Source organism: Ostrea edulis, chromosome 2 (genome assembly GCF_947568905.1).
Source record: "Ostrea edulis chromosome 2, xbOstEdul1.1, whole genome shotgun sequence".
Taxonomy (NCBI): domain Eukaryota; kingdom Metazoa; phylum Mollusca; class Bivalvia; order Ostreida; family Ostreidae; genus Ostrea; species Ostrea edulis.
In genome coordinates this window covers 90,525,400-90,541,138 of record NC_079165.1, presented here as the reverse complement: position 1 = coordinate 90,541,138, position 15,739 = coordinate 90,525,400, and the positions used below count along the sequence as shown (strand labels likewise).

General features: G+C 33.7%; 1 protein-coding gene across 1 annotated transcript; it reads left to right on the top strand.

The window, feature by feature from the left end:
* The first annotated feature begins 3,598 nt into the window (after positions 1-3,598).
* On the top strand, positions 3,599-10,848 carry LOC125682482 (serum amyloid A-5 protein-like). The gene is made up of 4 exons (XM_056155406.1): positions 3,599-3,782; positions 3,994-4,182; positions 9,275-9,385; positions 10,515-10,848. Exons 1-4 carry the CDS (start codon positions 3,769-3,771, stop codon positions 10,654-10,656), a joined length of 456 nt encoding a protein of 151 aa, XP_056011381.1. The 5' UTR covers positions 3,599-3,768; the 3' UTR covers positions 10,657-10,848.
* The last annotated feature ends 4,891 nt before the right edge of the window (positions 10,849-15,739 follow it).

Here is a 15,739-nt window from a genome sequence, read left to right as displayed (position 1 = left end):
AATAAATTGCTCTCAAATCTTGAATATTTTATTAAACTTTAATATCTATTTGCGTAAATACATGTAGGTATATTATGTACACAGTGCGCACAGAAGTCGCGTATGAATTTCACGCCAGGGGCACGTGCCGAAGTAAGTTATACACATATTTTCCCCCCTTCACCTACCTAATGATACGGTTACCTGTTTGCGGGTCAAGCATTTTACTCATATATAACACAATACTCGAGCAAAATATTATGTTTATGAGATCAATAAGATGTTAAAGAACAACTTTTCCAGCGAAAGCCATATCGAAATATTTACCATTTTTGAGTTATAAAGCGAAAATTTTGAAGATCCCCAGATCCCTAATTTAAGGGGCCAGCCCCTTTTTAGGGATATCAAAAGAAAGCTCTTAACATTTTGCACAACTTTTGTTCTACACGTCTTAACAAAATACTTTTAGTTTAAAAGATACAAAGGAAAATATGTGTAATTTTTTGCTCCTTTAGGCGTCCTAATTTTTTAACCCTGTCAACCACCATTTCGAACGCTGTAATCAAAAAACAAAAAACGATGTGCACAACTACAATGCTCCTACTTTTCATTTTCAATGCATTTTCTGCTCAAGCTTATACAGTCTCGGAGCCTTTGTCTGGAAACCAAAGCCCCATAAATTTCATTCAAAGAGGAATAACTCGTGAACAGAAGGGATTTTCTGAAATGTAGTACATTATTTTAAAATCGTTCTATAAAGTTTATAAACCCTGAAAATTTGAGCAAAATCCATGCAGAAATGAGCGAGATATTAAGCTTCAAAGTTAGCGTCTAGGAAAAAGAAGAAAAAAAGAATAATAAGAATAATCTTAACCAGCACAATCAGTAGAAGGTCTTCCGTTGTTACGGAAGACCTTAATGAATAAATACTGAGCAGATGTTAAGTCTTTTTGTGATACAAGAAGCATTGATTTGAGTTGAAACGTGGATATTGGGTAGTTCTATTGCACCAGGCCTATACATAGGTACATGAAGAATATATAGTAATGATAAAAAAAAATCTACAAATAGTTGCTTGTCCTACGTTTTCCCGATATTTTATAAAATAGTTCTTAGTTTTATTAGCCGTAAAAATGGGGATTTACATGTGGAATAATATTGCTTATTTTGAGGTGTACGTGAGAGCAAAGAACGACAACTCTGGGTAGAGAGAAGCTTGCGTAACGCGCCTTCTGGTGAGAAAATGCACAACGAGATCGCGTCAAGATTTGTTTATGTTTATAAACGAGGATCGTGCGCTAGGCTAAATATGGATGAGTTCATTGCTGATTATAGGGGTTGAAGGTTAAAGGACACATCTCGTGTTTTCAAAGTATACAGAATTATATGCATTTTGTCTTCCTTATGCTTATAGAATTAATTGTAATAGTTCGTTCGCTGAAGTATTGCGATAATTAGCCACAATACGGACTTAAATCTAAGCCCCGATTTCAAAAAGCCTAGTTAATTAGATAGGTAGTCACGTGGTACGTGACGTCATATGCGACCTTCGTCGATCAACTTGTTGTAAAAGTAGTGTTAGATATTTTTAAAAACTCGGGTTTTAGGGGCCTAATTTATTTACCATGGATAACAGTTATTTCGATGTTGACAGATTTCCCGAGTCTTATATCTTTTAGCCAGTGCATACAAATAGCGACCCAAATGTAGCGAGAAAAGCGAGTATGAAATCTGCATAAATTTGCGAGTAAATAATGTTTACATGGGATCACTGTCTAAACACAATTTGGTAATGCCATTTCTGTAAACAACTGTAATTAGCGTTGTTGCTTTTCTAAAATAAACAGTGCAATTATTATTAAATTTATTTTTGGAGAAGTTAGATAGGCCTAAATTATGATACGATTATGTATCATTGACAACTAGGCCTACTGCCACGGGTGCATTTCGAAAAAAAATAATAATAATAATGATCAAACTTAATTTGAAAATCACAATACTTTTAAATTATTTTATTAAAGCAATTTTATTAGGCCTAATCATTATTTTTTGTTATCAACACGTTGTTACTTAGGAAGTGGGAGCGCGGCGTGTTGTTGTTGTAAACACGTACGCGTTCCTTAAAAAAAAAATGAAAGCATTATAATTCAATTCAAAGTCGGGAAATATTATATTTTATTATTTATAATTGAAAGTTCAATTATCTTTTATCTTTAAATTTCTCTTTTTTAAAACTACCAGTTGGTAGACACTGAAAGCAAAGTTCTGCCTATATGTTGTTACAAGGTGAAGGTCAGTTGGTGCGAGTGTGTATTGAATTCGAGAGCAGAACGGAAAGCATATGCCGTAGGCCTATATGTAACAGTGCGTAGCTTCGATAGAACCATTTTCTCGCAGTTCATCTACGTCTTTGTCCAAGTGCTTGTTTGAAAAAGTACAGGGACAAATTCTACTAGGGGTTTTTATGGCAAAGTCGTTGTGCCGACAAAATATATTCACGTCTTGTCCGGATGTCCCTCATACCTTCCTTCGAAAATTGAAAAAAAAAAAACACAGTCCAAATCCTCTCTACTGACAGCAAGTACACCCTTAAACGGCACAAAACACCCTAATGCAGTGTTATTTACAAGTTGTTAGTGTGATAATTGTTTGTTTGTCAATTAAATCTAATCTGTTTATGAAATGGCTTTCAACTGTTTTCAAATCTTCTCGCTCGAGGTCGCATATGACGTCACAGATAATGGCGCGTAAAATATCGAAGAAAATATGCATATCGCAAGATTTGAATTTCATCGCTTTCAAACTCGAAAACTACGCAAATTGTTTCATTTAAAATACATGTAAAGTAGTTTTAGGCATGAAATGAATTAATTTTGCTGAAAAAATTAAAAAGTTTAAAAACATGCGATGTGTCCTTTAAGACATGCTCCATAACACACCCGAGTCTCTGCATATAGTAAATAATTTATTGAACCAGGGTCTCTGGATAAATCCATTGATCCAGTGTCAATTGCGCAAATCTCGTGAAAATAAATTTATTTCAATTCAATTTATTTCAATTCAAGTAAGCTTGCCTCGATTGAAAAAAAAAAGATCATACGCAGAACATGTTCTCGCGCATCAAATCATTTGAGAGATATAAACACCATACACAGGTGATAAGAGAATATTGCTACATGAATATGACAATATTGGGGTTCTGTCTGAAATTGTGTAAAGGGGAATAACTCTAGCATTACTGTTTGTCTAATATATAATGTATGTGTCTCTGTTTTTGTGATTGATACACATGTATTTAATTTCCCTTTATATGATGTTTTGCAGAATCAAAATAAATAAATAACCTATATAAGGTCTATAGATGCCAGAATAAACCAACAGAAACCACTAATTCATCTTATCATTCACTACTACAACCCCATTACAAATTTCAAATATGACAAATGGGGATGTAGTGCAGCGAATGATAAGATGAATTAGTGCTTTCTATTGGTTTATTCTGGTATCTATAGATATAGTTATTTATTTATTTTGATTCTGCAAAACATTTTACACACCCTATCAAACAATATGTATGTCAATAATTTTCAGAAATAAGCTACTTGTTCTTAGTAGTCCACTTCAACCACTCTTGCTAATGAACACTTCATCACGAGGGGACAGGTGATCCTGCGTGTCCTCCATCTCAGAATTAACCAATAGACGACTTGAACAAACGGGAAGTTTAATTCCTGTGTGACACCAGATAGTATAAATAGCGAGGTTCGCGGTCTTTCACTTGTCTTTGGGATGTCTTTTGCACCGTAAGTATAGTAACGTATTTGTTGTAAAGCCTCCTGCAGTAATGTGAAAAGGGGCGAAATCTGGGGGATGTATCTATCTATCTATCTATCTATCTATCTACCTACCTACCTACTTACCTATCTATCTATCTATCTATCTATCTATATATCTATCTATCTATCTATATATATATATTATATGACATTGAGATGAAGAGTATCTCTTTTCCAGTCGGAGGATGAAGACTATCACATTCGCAGTGTTTTTGATCGCCATTATCTTGACAGAACAAACTCTGGCACAGGGGTGGCGGAGCAGACTTCAGAGAGGATGGGACTCTGTCAGAAATAGGGTTCGCTCCGGATACGACTTTGCCAGACAGGCCACCCAAGGGACCAGAGACATGTACAGGGCTTATAGGTTGGTTTTTTTCCTCCGCCTTATTATTAAACGCGTAAAATGTACGAGCTGACCGATAAAATTAGGGTATTTCAAGTTACTGTTATATTTAGATAATTTTATTCTCTAACGAAATGAGATTACCATTTGACAGTGTATCATGGAACTCTTTCAAAACTTACTTAACTTATCGAAGTTATCCTATTAATGACTTGGAGGGATGGGGTTACCGTCTGTGTCAAAAATCCTACATGTACCATAAATAATGTGTCTATTCTTGGCACCTTCTCTGTTATAAATCTATCAAACTTTCGGTGCACAATATCTGCTAGTCCGGAACTCCCGTTAACTTTATTTAATGCTGCAGCAAGCCGTCAAACATCCGTCTTCATTTTAATAAAAGAGAATAATGCTCTACAACACTTACCAGAGCCACTTTGTTTATATATATTGAAATCAGTCGGATTAAAATCAGATCCTATGATACGCTCACGCGAGCAGATCATAGGGTCTAATTTTAAAATCAGATTGATATTGAAATGTACATGTAACTCATAACAAGAGATGTTTGTAAAACACATATGCCCCCCCCCCCCCCATGGTGCAAAATTGAAAAGGGTTATACACACACACATCATTTAATTGAGAGTAGTATCATCAATTCAAAATATTGAGCAGACAATATCTTCCTATGTCAAGAGTGGATTGACCATGTGACCTAAAAATCAATAGGGGTCATCAACTCCTGAAGATGTACCAGTGTACCAAGTTTGATGTCTGTCAAGCAAAGGGTTCTCAAGATATTGAACGGACAGTATATTCCTATGTCCAATTTGACCCTTGACTTTTGACCATGTGACCTTAAAATAATTAGTAGTCATCTTCTCCTGAAGATGTACCAGTGTACCAAGTTTGATGTCTGTCAAGCAAAGGGTTCTCAAGATATTGAGCGGACATTATATTCCTATGTACAGTTTAACCCTTGACCTTTGACCACGCGACCTCAAAATCAATAGTTGTCATCTTCTCCTGAAGATGTACCAGTGTACCAAGTTTAAAGTCTGTCAAGCAAAGGGTTCTCAAGATATGGAGCTGACAGTATAATCCAATGTCCAGTTTGACCCTTGACCATGTGATCTGAAAATCAATAGTGGTCGTCTTCTCCTGAAGTCGTACCAGTGTACCAAGTTTGATGTCTGTCAAGAAAAAGGTTCTCAAGATACTGAGCAGACAGTATATTCCCATGTCGTTTGACCCTTGACCTTTGACCATATGACCTCAAAATCAATAGGGGTCATCTACTCCTTAGGATGTACCAGTGTGCCAAGTTTGATGTCTCTCAAGCAAAGGGTTCTCAAGATATTGAGCGGACATTATATTCCTATGTCCAGAGTAGATTGACCCTTGACCTTTTGACCTGAAAAACAATAGGGATCTTCTTCTACTCATAACTAACCCACATATGAAATATCATTATCATCAAGTGAATGGTTCTCAAGATATTGAGCGGACAACACATGGTCTACAGACCGACCGACCGACAGACCGACCGACCGACAGGTGCAAAACAATATGCCCCCTCTTTTTCAAAGGGGGACATAACTAGTGGGGTCAACAAAGTTCTGTGCAGACTGCATATCCCAAAATCGTGGGTATAACATATGAATGTCTGCATGATAACTGTATACATAGTGAACTGATCCGTTTAGGTCAATATGATATGACTGATAACCATAATTGAAAATGGCAAAGTTACACACACGGCCGTGCGTACACACACAATCAAATATCCCTGTTGTGGCCCCGGACCCTACTACGGTACTACTAGGATTTAAAATATTCAAAAGTTATAGCCTTATCTTTTTTTTTTTTTTAGAAAAATGTTTTAATAGATATTTTAGTATACTTCTAAAAACTTTGAATTCATGTAAATAGATATTTTAGTATACTTCTAAAAACTTTGAATTCATGTAAATACTGGGGACTAAGATTATAATAAACCTTAAAACACCGAACTAGTGTATGTTTAGATATGTTGAACATTACCGAGAATGAAACTCTATGACGGTATAGATTTATATTTATCAGCTTCTATTACCCAACTTCTCTGCTCACCGTAGCTCATTTCTGTTGTCATTTAATATCTGAACAAAACATAAGAGTGATTGAGATTGAAAGTTGTCATTTATTACTTACCAAATGACGAAAGAAATCTTCAACAGAAGATTCTAGGGGAAATCAGCTAATACATTCTACATCAAAGTACCTGCAAAGCTAAATGAATCAAAGTCTGATTTCCCCCCAAAGAAGACAAAATAACGAAAATAATGCTACTATAAGATGACAGATAAAAAATAAAAAAAAAATCATCAAAACAAACCCAGAGCAAAAAGATGGCGAACAATTAAGGCCACAAGATATGAAACACAGTATCAACGGTATTTTTCTCAACATATCCCCATCTAAGAGATGCCCCCCCCCCCCCTCACGCAGTCAGCCATTATGACGATGTAGAGTACCTCCTTAACTTAGCTTTAGCTGTTGACTTGTGATTCTAGAGAAGAAAAACGTGAAATGTTAACATTAGACCTACAGACAAACATTATTTAAACAATAAAATGCTTTCTTTGTTGTTTCATTGGGTGATGAAGGTAGCTAGCATTGCAGAAAAAATTCATAACCCGCGTACTGTGAATTTATTCTTCAATGATTGCTACCTTCATCACCCGATGAAACAACAAAGAAAGACATTTTGTTGTTTATATTTATATTTTCATGTATAATTTAAAAATATAAACTAGAATTAAGATCTAAAATATCATATGGTTGACCCATTTGTTACGTTAAATGAAACAGCCAATGCACCCTTTGACCTTGATGGCACTCGATATTTGGTAATGATTTTGCAGACGGGTGGTACTAGTTAGTTAGTGCTAGATCAAACTAGTTCGTAACAAACAGGTATTTATTTGATGATAAATTCCTTCTTCTCATGTCTCGGGCGAAGTTAACACTTACAAAAGACAGACTGCACATAAAAGTGGAAATATAATTCTATATTTTTCACAAGCATCTTGACAAAAGTATGCGGTTTCATAATGTACCAGTACTTGCAATGCATAAAATTAAGTTATTCGGCGAACCTATTTATCATATTAATTGTACATGTATATGCTTAAGTAATGAAAAAGGTGTGTAAATTTTCAAATTAGCAATTGTAATTAAATTTTTTTCTTTGTTTAAGTCTAAAAAGTAAACATACGGGGATTTATTGTAGGGAATCTGGACTTTTGGTTACCATGACTTTTTTTATTTGTGGGGTTTTTGTGGGGTTTTTTTACATGAATTTCTGAGACATCATTCTAAAATAGATAATAGAATATCTTATCAGTTTGACAGGAGAAAAATGGTCTGTCACATTATTTAGCATTTTCACAATGCAACAAACTGTTTCTTTTTTCTTCTATTTTACGTCCCTTCGAGATTTGTTCACTTGCCACAAATTTAGTCCTATGCATGATGCTCAGGATCTTGACAGTGGGAATTCTTTAAAGTGTCAACGCCTGCCGTGACACGGGACCTCCATTTTTAAGGTCATATCAGAAAGACCCGTGATTTTCACTTCTGAATGCCGAGCGTTTGACGAAGGACCAATCACTACTGATTTTAACGTCTTCGATTTGACTCACCCAAGGCACGAGTGGGGCTCGAACTCACGACCACATGACCACGAAGCGAACTCACGACCTCACGGCTACGAAGCGAACTCACGACCACGAAGCGAACTCACGACCACACGGCCACAAAGCGAACTCACGGCCACGAAGCAAACTCACGACCACACGGCCACCAAGCAAACTCACGGCCACCAAGTGAACTCACGACCACACGGCCACGAAGCAAACTCACGGCCACGAAGCAAACTCACGACCACACGGCCACGAAGCGACGGCTCCAACCACTAAGCTACACAGAGTGTGTGTTTTATTATATAGTGACATGACTGAGTGTGTGTTTTATTATATAGTGATATGTCTGAGTTTGTGTTTTACTATATAGTGACATGACTGAGTTTGTGTTTTATTATACAGTGACATGACTGAGTTTGTGTTTTATTATATAGTGACATGACTGAGTTTGTGTTTTATTTTTAGTGACATGACTGAGTTTGTGTTTTACTATATAGTGACATGACTGAGTTTGTGTTTTACTATATAGTGACATGACTGAGTTTGTGTTTTATTATATAGTGAGATGACTGAGTTTGTGTTTTATTATATAGTGACATGACTGAGTTTGTGTTTTACTATATAGTGACATGACTGAGTTTGTGTTTTATTATATAGTGACATGACTGAGTTTGTGTTTTACTATATAGTGACATGACTGAGTTTGTGTTTTATCATATAGTGACATGACTGAGTTTGTGTTTTATTATATAGTGAGATGACTGAGTTTGTGTTTAACTATATAGTGACATGACTGAGTTTGTGTTTTATCATATAGTGACATGTCTGAGTTTGTGTTTTATCATATAGTGACATGTCTGAGTTTGTGTTTTATTATAGTGACATGACTGAGTTTGTGTTTTATTATATAGTGACATGACTGAGTTTGTGTTTTACTATATAGTGACATGACTGAGTTTGTGTTTTATTATATAGTGAGATGACTGAGTTTGTGTTTAACTATATAGTGACATGACTGAGTTTGTGTTTTATTATATAGTGACATGTCTGAGTTTGTGTTTTATTATATAGTGACATGACTGAGTTTGTGTTTTATTATATAGTGACATGACTGAGTTTGTGTTTTATTATATAGTGATATGTCTGAGTTTGTGTTTTATTATATAGTGACATGACTGAGTTTGTGTTTTATTATATAGTGATATGTCTGAGTTTGTGTTTTATTATATAGTGACATGACTGAGTTTGTGTTTTATTATATAGTGACATGACTGAGTTTGTGTTTTATTATATAGTGACATGACTGAGTTTGTGTTTTACTATATAGTGACATGACTGAGTGTGTGTTTTATTATATAGTGACATGACTGAGTTTGTATTTTGTAATTATAACGACGTCATTGAGTTGCTGTTATATATTATAGTGACATGAGGGAGGCCAACTGGAGGAATTCGGACCAGTACTTCCATGCACGTGGTAATTACGACGCCGCCAGACGAGGGCCTGGAGGTAGTTGGGCAGCTAGAGTCATTAGGTACATCTTATAATCTCTTACAAAAGAAACATTGTACACAAAAGTATAGAAATAATTCTATGTATTTCATAAATTGTTAAGATTGACTTTTCAGATTTATTGACTAATATCAATATTTATTAACAAATTTATTTGTTTTACTAATTCTATTCATTCAATTAAAATAATGCCAGGTTCGAGCTTTTTTTTTTTTTTTTTTAATTTATTCATTTACTCTAATGCCGGATTGTTTACTAGTTTTCGTTATTCATCCATTCACAGTAATGCAAAATTTGACTATTTTTATTCATCTATTAATTTAAGAAATGTATGATAGTTTTTCATATTTTATTTATTTACAGCAGTACCAGATTGTTTACTAGTTTTTGTTTATCTGTTTATTTACAGTTAGTAGTTTTTGTTTATCTATTCATTTATGGTAATACCAGATTGTTTACTAGTTTTTGTTTATTTATTTACAGTAATACCAGATTGTTTACTAGTTTTTGTTTATTTATTTACAGTAATACCAGATTGTTTACTAGTTTTTGTTTATTTATTTATAGTAATATCAGATTGTTTACTAGTTTTTGTTCATCTGTTTATTTACAGTTGGTAGTTTTTGGTTTATCTATTCATTTATGGTAATACCAGATTGTGTACTGGTTTTTCTTTATCTATTTATTTACTGTAGTACCAGGTTGTGTAACTAGCTTTTGTTTATCTGTTTATTTAATATACAGTAATACCAGATTGTTTACTAGTTTTTGTTTATCTATATACTGGTAAAATTGCAACATATGTTTGGAGTGAACCCCATGATAAACATATGTTTCAAACATATGTTAAACATATGTTTGAAACATATGATCACCACATGATAATAAAATCATGTTTAACATATGTTAAACATATGTTTAACATATGAATATCCAAACATATGTTAAACATATGTTGCAATTTTACCTGTGTAGTTATTTATGGTAATACCAGATTGTTTACTAGTTTGTTCATCTATTTATTTACAGTTAGCAGTTTTTGTTTGTCTATTTATTTATAGTAATATCAGATTGTTTACTAGTTTTTTGTTCATCTATTTATCTACTGTAGTGCCAGATTGTTTACTAGTTTTTTGTTCATCTATTTACAGTAATGCCAGGGAAAGTTACCAGAGTGGATTAAGTGGTCAGGGAGCGGAAGACACCGCCAGGGACCAGAGGGCCAACCGGTGGGGGCGAAATGGTAATGACCCTAACCGATTCCGACCAGATGGACTGCCAGACAGATACTAATCATCACACCTAGTGAAGTGTTTCGCATGTAGATTGCGGTATTCATCGTAATAATATTTTTGTCATTCTCTACAGTAACAAGATTGTCGATATATGCATTCATAGATTTATAGATAAGAGTTGTAATAAATGTAAAACGTATTGCATTTGCCTCACATGAATTCTAGATACTTTAATAAATGTGAAAACTAGTGCATTTATCTTGTAATTAGAGATAAAAATGACTGATAAATATAACACATACTAAATTACTTTAGACATCAAAATACATGTAACACATATTGCATTCGACTATTAAAAAATCACCGATGCCTTGATAAGTGTAATACGTACCATATATTTTGTAATTAAAAATACTATGATAAAAGTAACACGTATCACGTTAATCTTACGGCAATGTATGATAAATCTGGCACGTATTACGTTAATCTTACGGCAATGTATTATAAATGTAACACGTATTACGTTAATCTTACAGTAATGTATGATAAATGTATAACGTTAATCTTACGGCAATGTATGATAAATGTAACACGTATTATATTAATCTTACAGCAATGTATTATAAATGTATAACGTTAATCTTACGGCAATGTATGATAAATGTAACACGTATTACGTTAATCTTACAGTAATGTATTATAAATGTAACACGTATTATGTTAATCTTACGGCAATGTATGATAAATGTATAACGTTAATCTTACGGCAATGTATGATAAATGTAGCACGTATTACGTTAATCTTACGGCAATGTATGATAAATGTAGCACGTATTACGTTAATATTACGGCAATGTATTATAAATGTAACACGTATTATGTTAATCTAACGGCAATGTATGATAAATGTAACACGTATTACGTTAATCTTACGGCAATGTATGATAAATGTAGCACGTATTACGTTAATCTTACAGCAATGTATGATAAATGTAGCACGTATTATGTTAATCTTACAGCAATGTATGATAAATGTAGCACATATTACGTTAATCTTACAGCAATGTATGATAAATGTAGCACGTATTATGTTAATCTTACGGCAATGTTTGATAAATGTAGCACGTTAATCTTACGGCAATGTATGATAAATGTAGCACGTATTGCGTTAATCTTACAGCAATGTATTATAAATGTAACACGTATTATGTTAATCTTACGGCAATGTATGATAAATGTAACACGTATTACGTTAATCTTACGGCAATGTATGATAAATGTAGCACGTATTACGTTAATCTTACAGTAATGCATTATAAATGTAACACGTATTATGTTAATCTTACAGCAATGTATGATAAATGTAGCACGTTAATCTTACGGCAATGTATGATAAATGTAACACGTATTACGTTAATCTTACAGTAATGTATGATAAATGTAGCACGTATTACGTTAATCTTACAGTAATGTATGATAAATGTAGCACGTATTATGTTAATCTTACGGCAATGTATGATAAATGTAGCACGTTAATCTTACGGCAATGTATGATAAATGTAGCACGTATTACGTTAATCTTACGGCAATGTATGATAAATGTAACACGTATTATGTTAATCTTACGGCAATGGATGATAAATGTAGCACGTTAATCTTACGGCAATGTATGATAAATGTAGCACGTATTACGTTAATCTTACGGCAATGTATGATAAATGTACCACGTACGTTACATTTTTCTTTGACAGGAATTTCAGATTTCATGATAAATTGAACACGTACAAGACAGGATGATAGATGAAACATGTTTTACATTCGTGTTGCAGTAATCACGATGTCATGATAAATGTAACATATAGGACTATTACATCAATCTTGCAATTTAATGATAGATGATTATAAGTAACATGTACTTCGTTCGTTTATAAATTAGTCCATGCACCGTGGTAATTTAATACGTAGTACTGTCATGTTGGGATTTTTGTATTTACACCCACCCAATACATTCAACAGTTACAATATTGCAACCGAGTGCATGGAATAATAAGATCAACTCCGGTCTTGTGGGTTACTTCTTTATTGTGGCGATGTAATTAATGTAGCTCACTACACTAAAGCTTCTACGTGTACTCTGTATGACACCACGTCACAAGATGGCGATTTAAATGTTTTGTGAAATTATTTGTATCGATCGATTTGTTTGTCTATCATCGTAACGCAGTGGTTAAAGCATTGGGCTGGTGAACCGTAGATCTCGAGTTCAAATGCCTTTTTGGTATATGTACTTATTGTATATCATAATATATTTTATGATTAAATCATTTCGTACTGATTTGAGAAACTATTTCTGGGTGTAGTGAGCCACCTTAAAAGCTATTGCTGACCCTGAAATGCAGTAACTCTATGAGAATTTTACACGCAAGGTCCTTGTCAAAATATTAAAATACATAGAAATTATAACTTACTATAAATCTTGAATCAATTATTTTTCCCTATTCTTAGGATGGATAAGCTTATCATAATGAAGAGTTTCTGATAAACACAAACTGAATAAATTCTAAATAATAGATATATCACGCAAAACTGCTGTAGTACATGAATTGAACAAAAAGAAAAATGACTGTAAATATTCTTACGACCTCCATGTGTAATACTGAATCTATAATAAAACTTTTAAAACACGTCTACAATTAACCTTACGTTGGTGATGTTCAGTAATTATTATTGTGGTGGAAAGATTATATTTATAAAGATAATGTGTGACTTTAAATCGGGTCAGTTTTTATAATTATTGCGGCAGTATTTATAATTATAATAATGTCATAAATGAAGAATATTTTTATTATGGGGATGATATTATAATTTGGTATCTGAGAATCGGGACATATTATTATTATCGTTGCGATATAATAATAATATCGGGCAAATAGAGGGAAATTTTTATTTTTGGAAGAGATTATAATTTTGGTATTTTATATAGGGAAAAATAATAATAATGTGGGGGTACCCTACGGCTTTCCATACCTTACATCCCATGAGGTGCGAAGGTCAGACATATAACTAATACCCCTCCTTCAGTGTGTGTTCTCCATCCAGAAAATCAAATCAACAACTTGAGAACAAACTACTATGGCAAACTTTTAAACAACCCCCCCCCCAAAAAAAAATAAGCAAAAAAGCAACAAACAAAAAAACCTTCTATATCGCTAGGGTATGAAAATAGGAATAGGCCTACATACTTGTTTTCAATAGATATTTTCCTCCTAAAAATCATATGACCAGACTAGAGTGATCTATAAATAGTAACAATTATCCCAAAGAAGAAAAACATGTTTTGCATGGTAAGCAGTAAAATTTAATTTGCATGGTAAGCAGTAAAATTTAATAAGTAATGAAATAGCAAAACAAACACAGGCATAGGTAGTAATGATTTCAATTTCAATCATATAAAATTTCATAACTCTATAAATAGATTGAAGTAAAGCAATCTATTTTCAATAAATGAAATTCCTGAAATAAAGTATTTAAAACACGTAGAATTTCACGCTATTACAATATACAATGATTGATCCAGGATCAAATTACAATATTTTAAATTTTTGTTAAAAATCACAGATTATTAAAGATAATAAAATTCAGGACATCATAGTCTAAAATGAGATCTGTACTGTACTTTGGCCATGGATTTTCATAGGTTGTTTCTGACTAACCTTGGAATATTTTTTCAATTTCACATAAATTAAAGACTATAAATTCTAAGGCTGAAAATATATATTACACCAAGTCCAGCATACTCAAATTTTCGATAAATTCATAAAAGCCTATCAATACACAATCCTTTAGAAATACAAATGTATGTGAAAGCACCAATTGTGATGTGCACTTCCTGAAAACTGTGTATCATTGCATATCAATCAAGTTTTCTTTATACTCTACATGGATATATATTACCTAACAACAATATATTTTCGTTTCCCAACGCTATGTCTATCCCTCTCCAGAGTTGTCGTCCCTTACTCCCAAGGTTGTACAATATTCTATTGTATGCAGTGATTAGTTAGAAGATAAAGCAGACCGCTTCATGGAGAAAACTAATATACAGGGTGTGATACAGTGAAACCTGTCTAATCCGACACGCAATGGGAGACAATTTTTGTCGCAATACACAGTGTGTTGGCATAAACAGTGTAAAACAATGAAATTGAGAATGAAAGAAAGGATCGGAATACCCAGTGAAACGGATTGCCCAGGTGTCGGATTAGGCAGTTTTCACTGTTACAATGATATGGAATAGCTGCACTATAGGAACTGAAACCAACACGAAGTTTAAGAGACACTTTATCTAAGAGTGAACATGGTGATATTAGTCGGTGGTTTTGAAGAAACAGAACCATGCAAATGCCGATGAAAAACAGGCAAGCAGAATCTAACGAAGAGTCGCACAAGATTGTTCAAAAGGCAACCGTTTTCATCCTATAGCAGGAGCACATTCTGTTTGGTCGATGTCATTCAGAGAAAAATTTCAACCGATGACGCAAGACGTCTTCTCTTGTAAGACACCCGTCCCTGTCACGTAAAATCGTAGCTCGACATGGAGGGGGAAATTAAATGTTATAGTCAGCTCGACATGGAGGAGGAAAATTAAATGTTATAGTCAGCTCGATATGGAGGGGGAAAATTAAATGTTATAGTCAGCTCGATATGGAGGGAGAAAATTAAATGTTATAGTCAGCTCGACATGGAAGGGGAAAATCAAATGTTATAGTCAGCTCGACATGGAGGGGGAAAATTAAATGTTATAGTCAGCTCGATATGGAGGGGGGGGGGAATTAAATGTTATAGTCAGCTCGATATGGAGGGGGAAAATTAAATGTTATAGTCAGCTCGATATGGAGGAGGAAAATTAAATGTTATAGTCAGCTCGACATGGAGGGGGAAAGTTAAAAGTTATAGTCAGCTCGAAGGCACATGAAGGCGAACATAACGTTCTCTATTTTTTCTAGTTGTTAGATCTTAACATATCAGAAAACTCGCAAATATTGCAGAAAAAAAATGCATAACACGAAATTTATTTTCTGCAATATTTGTGACATTCATTCTCCATTTAACAAACCAAAGAAAATATCCATTTATTTTTA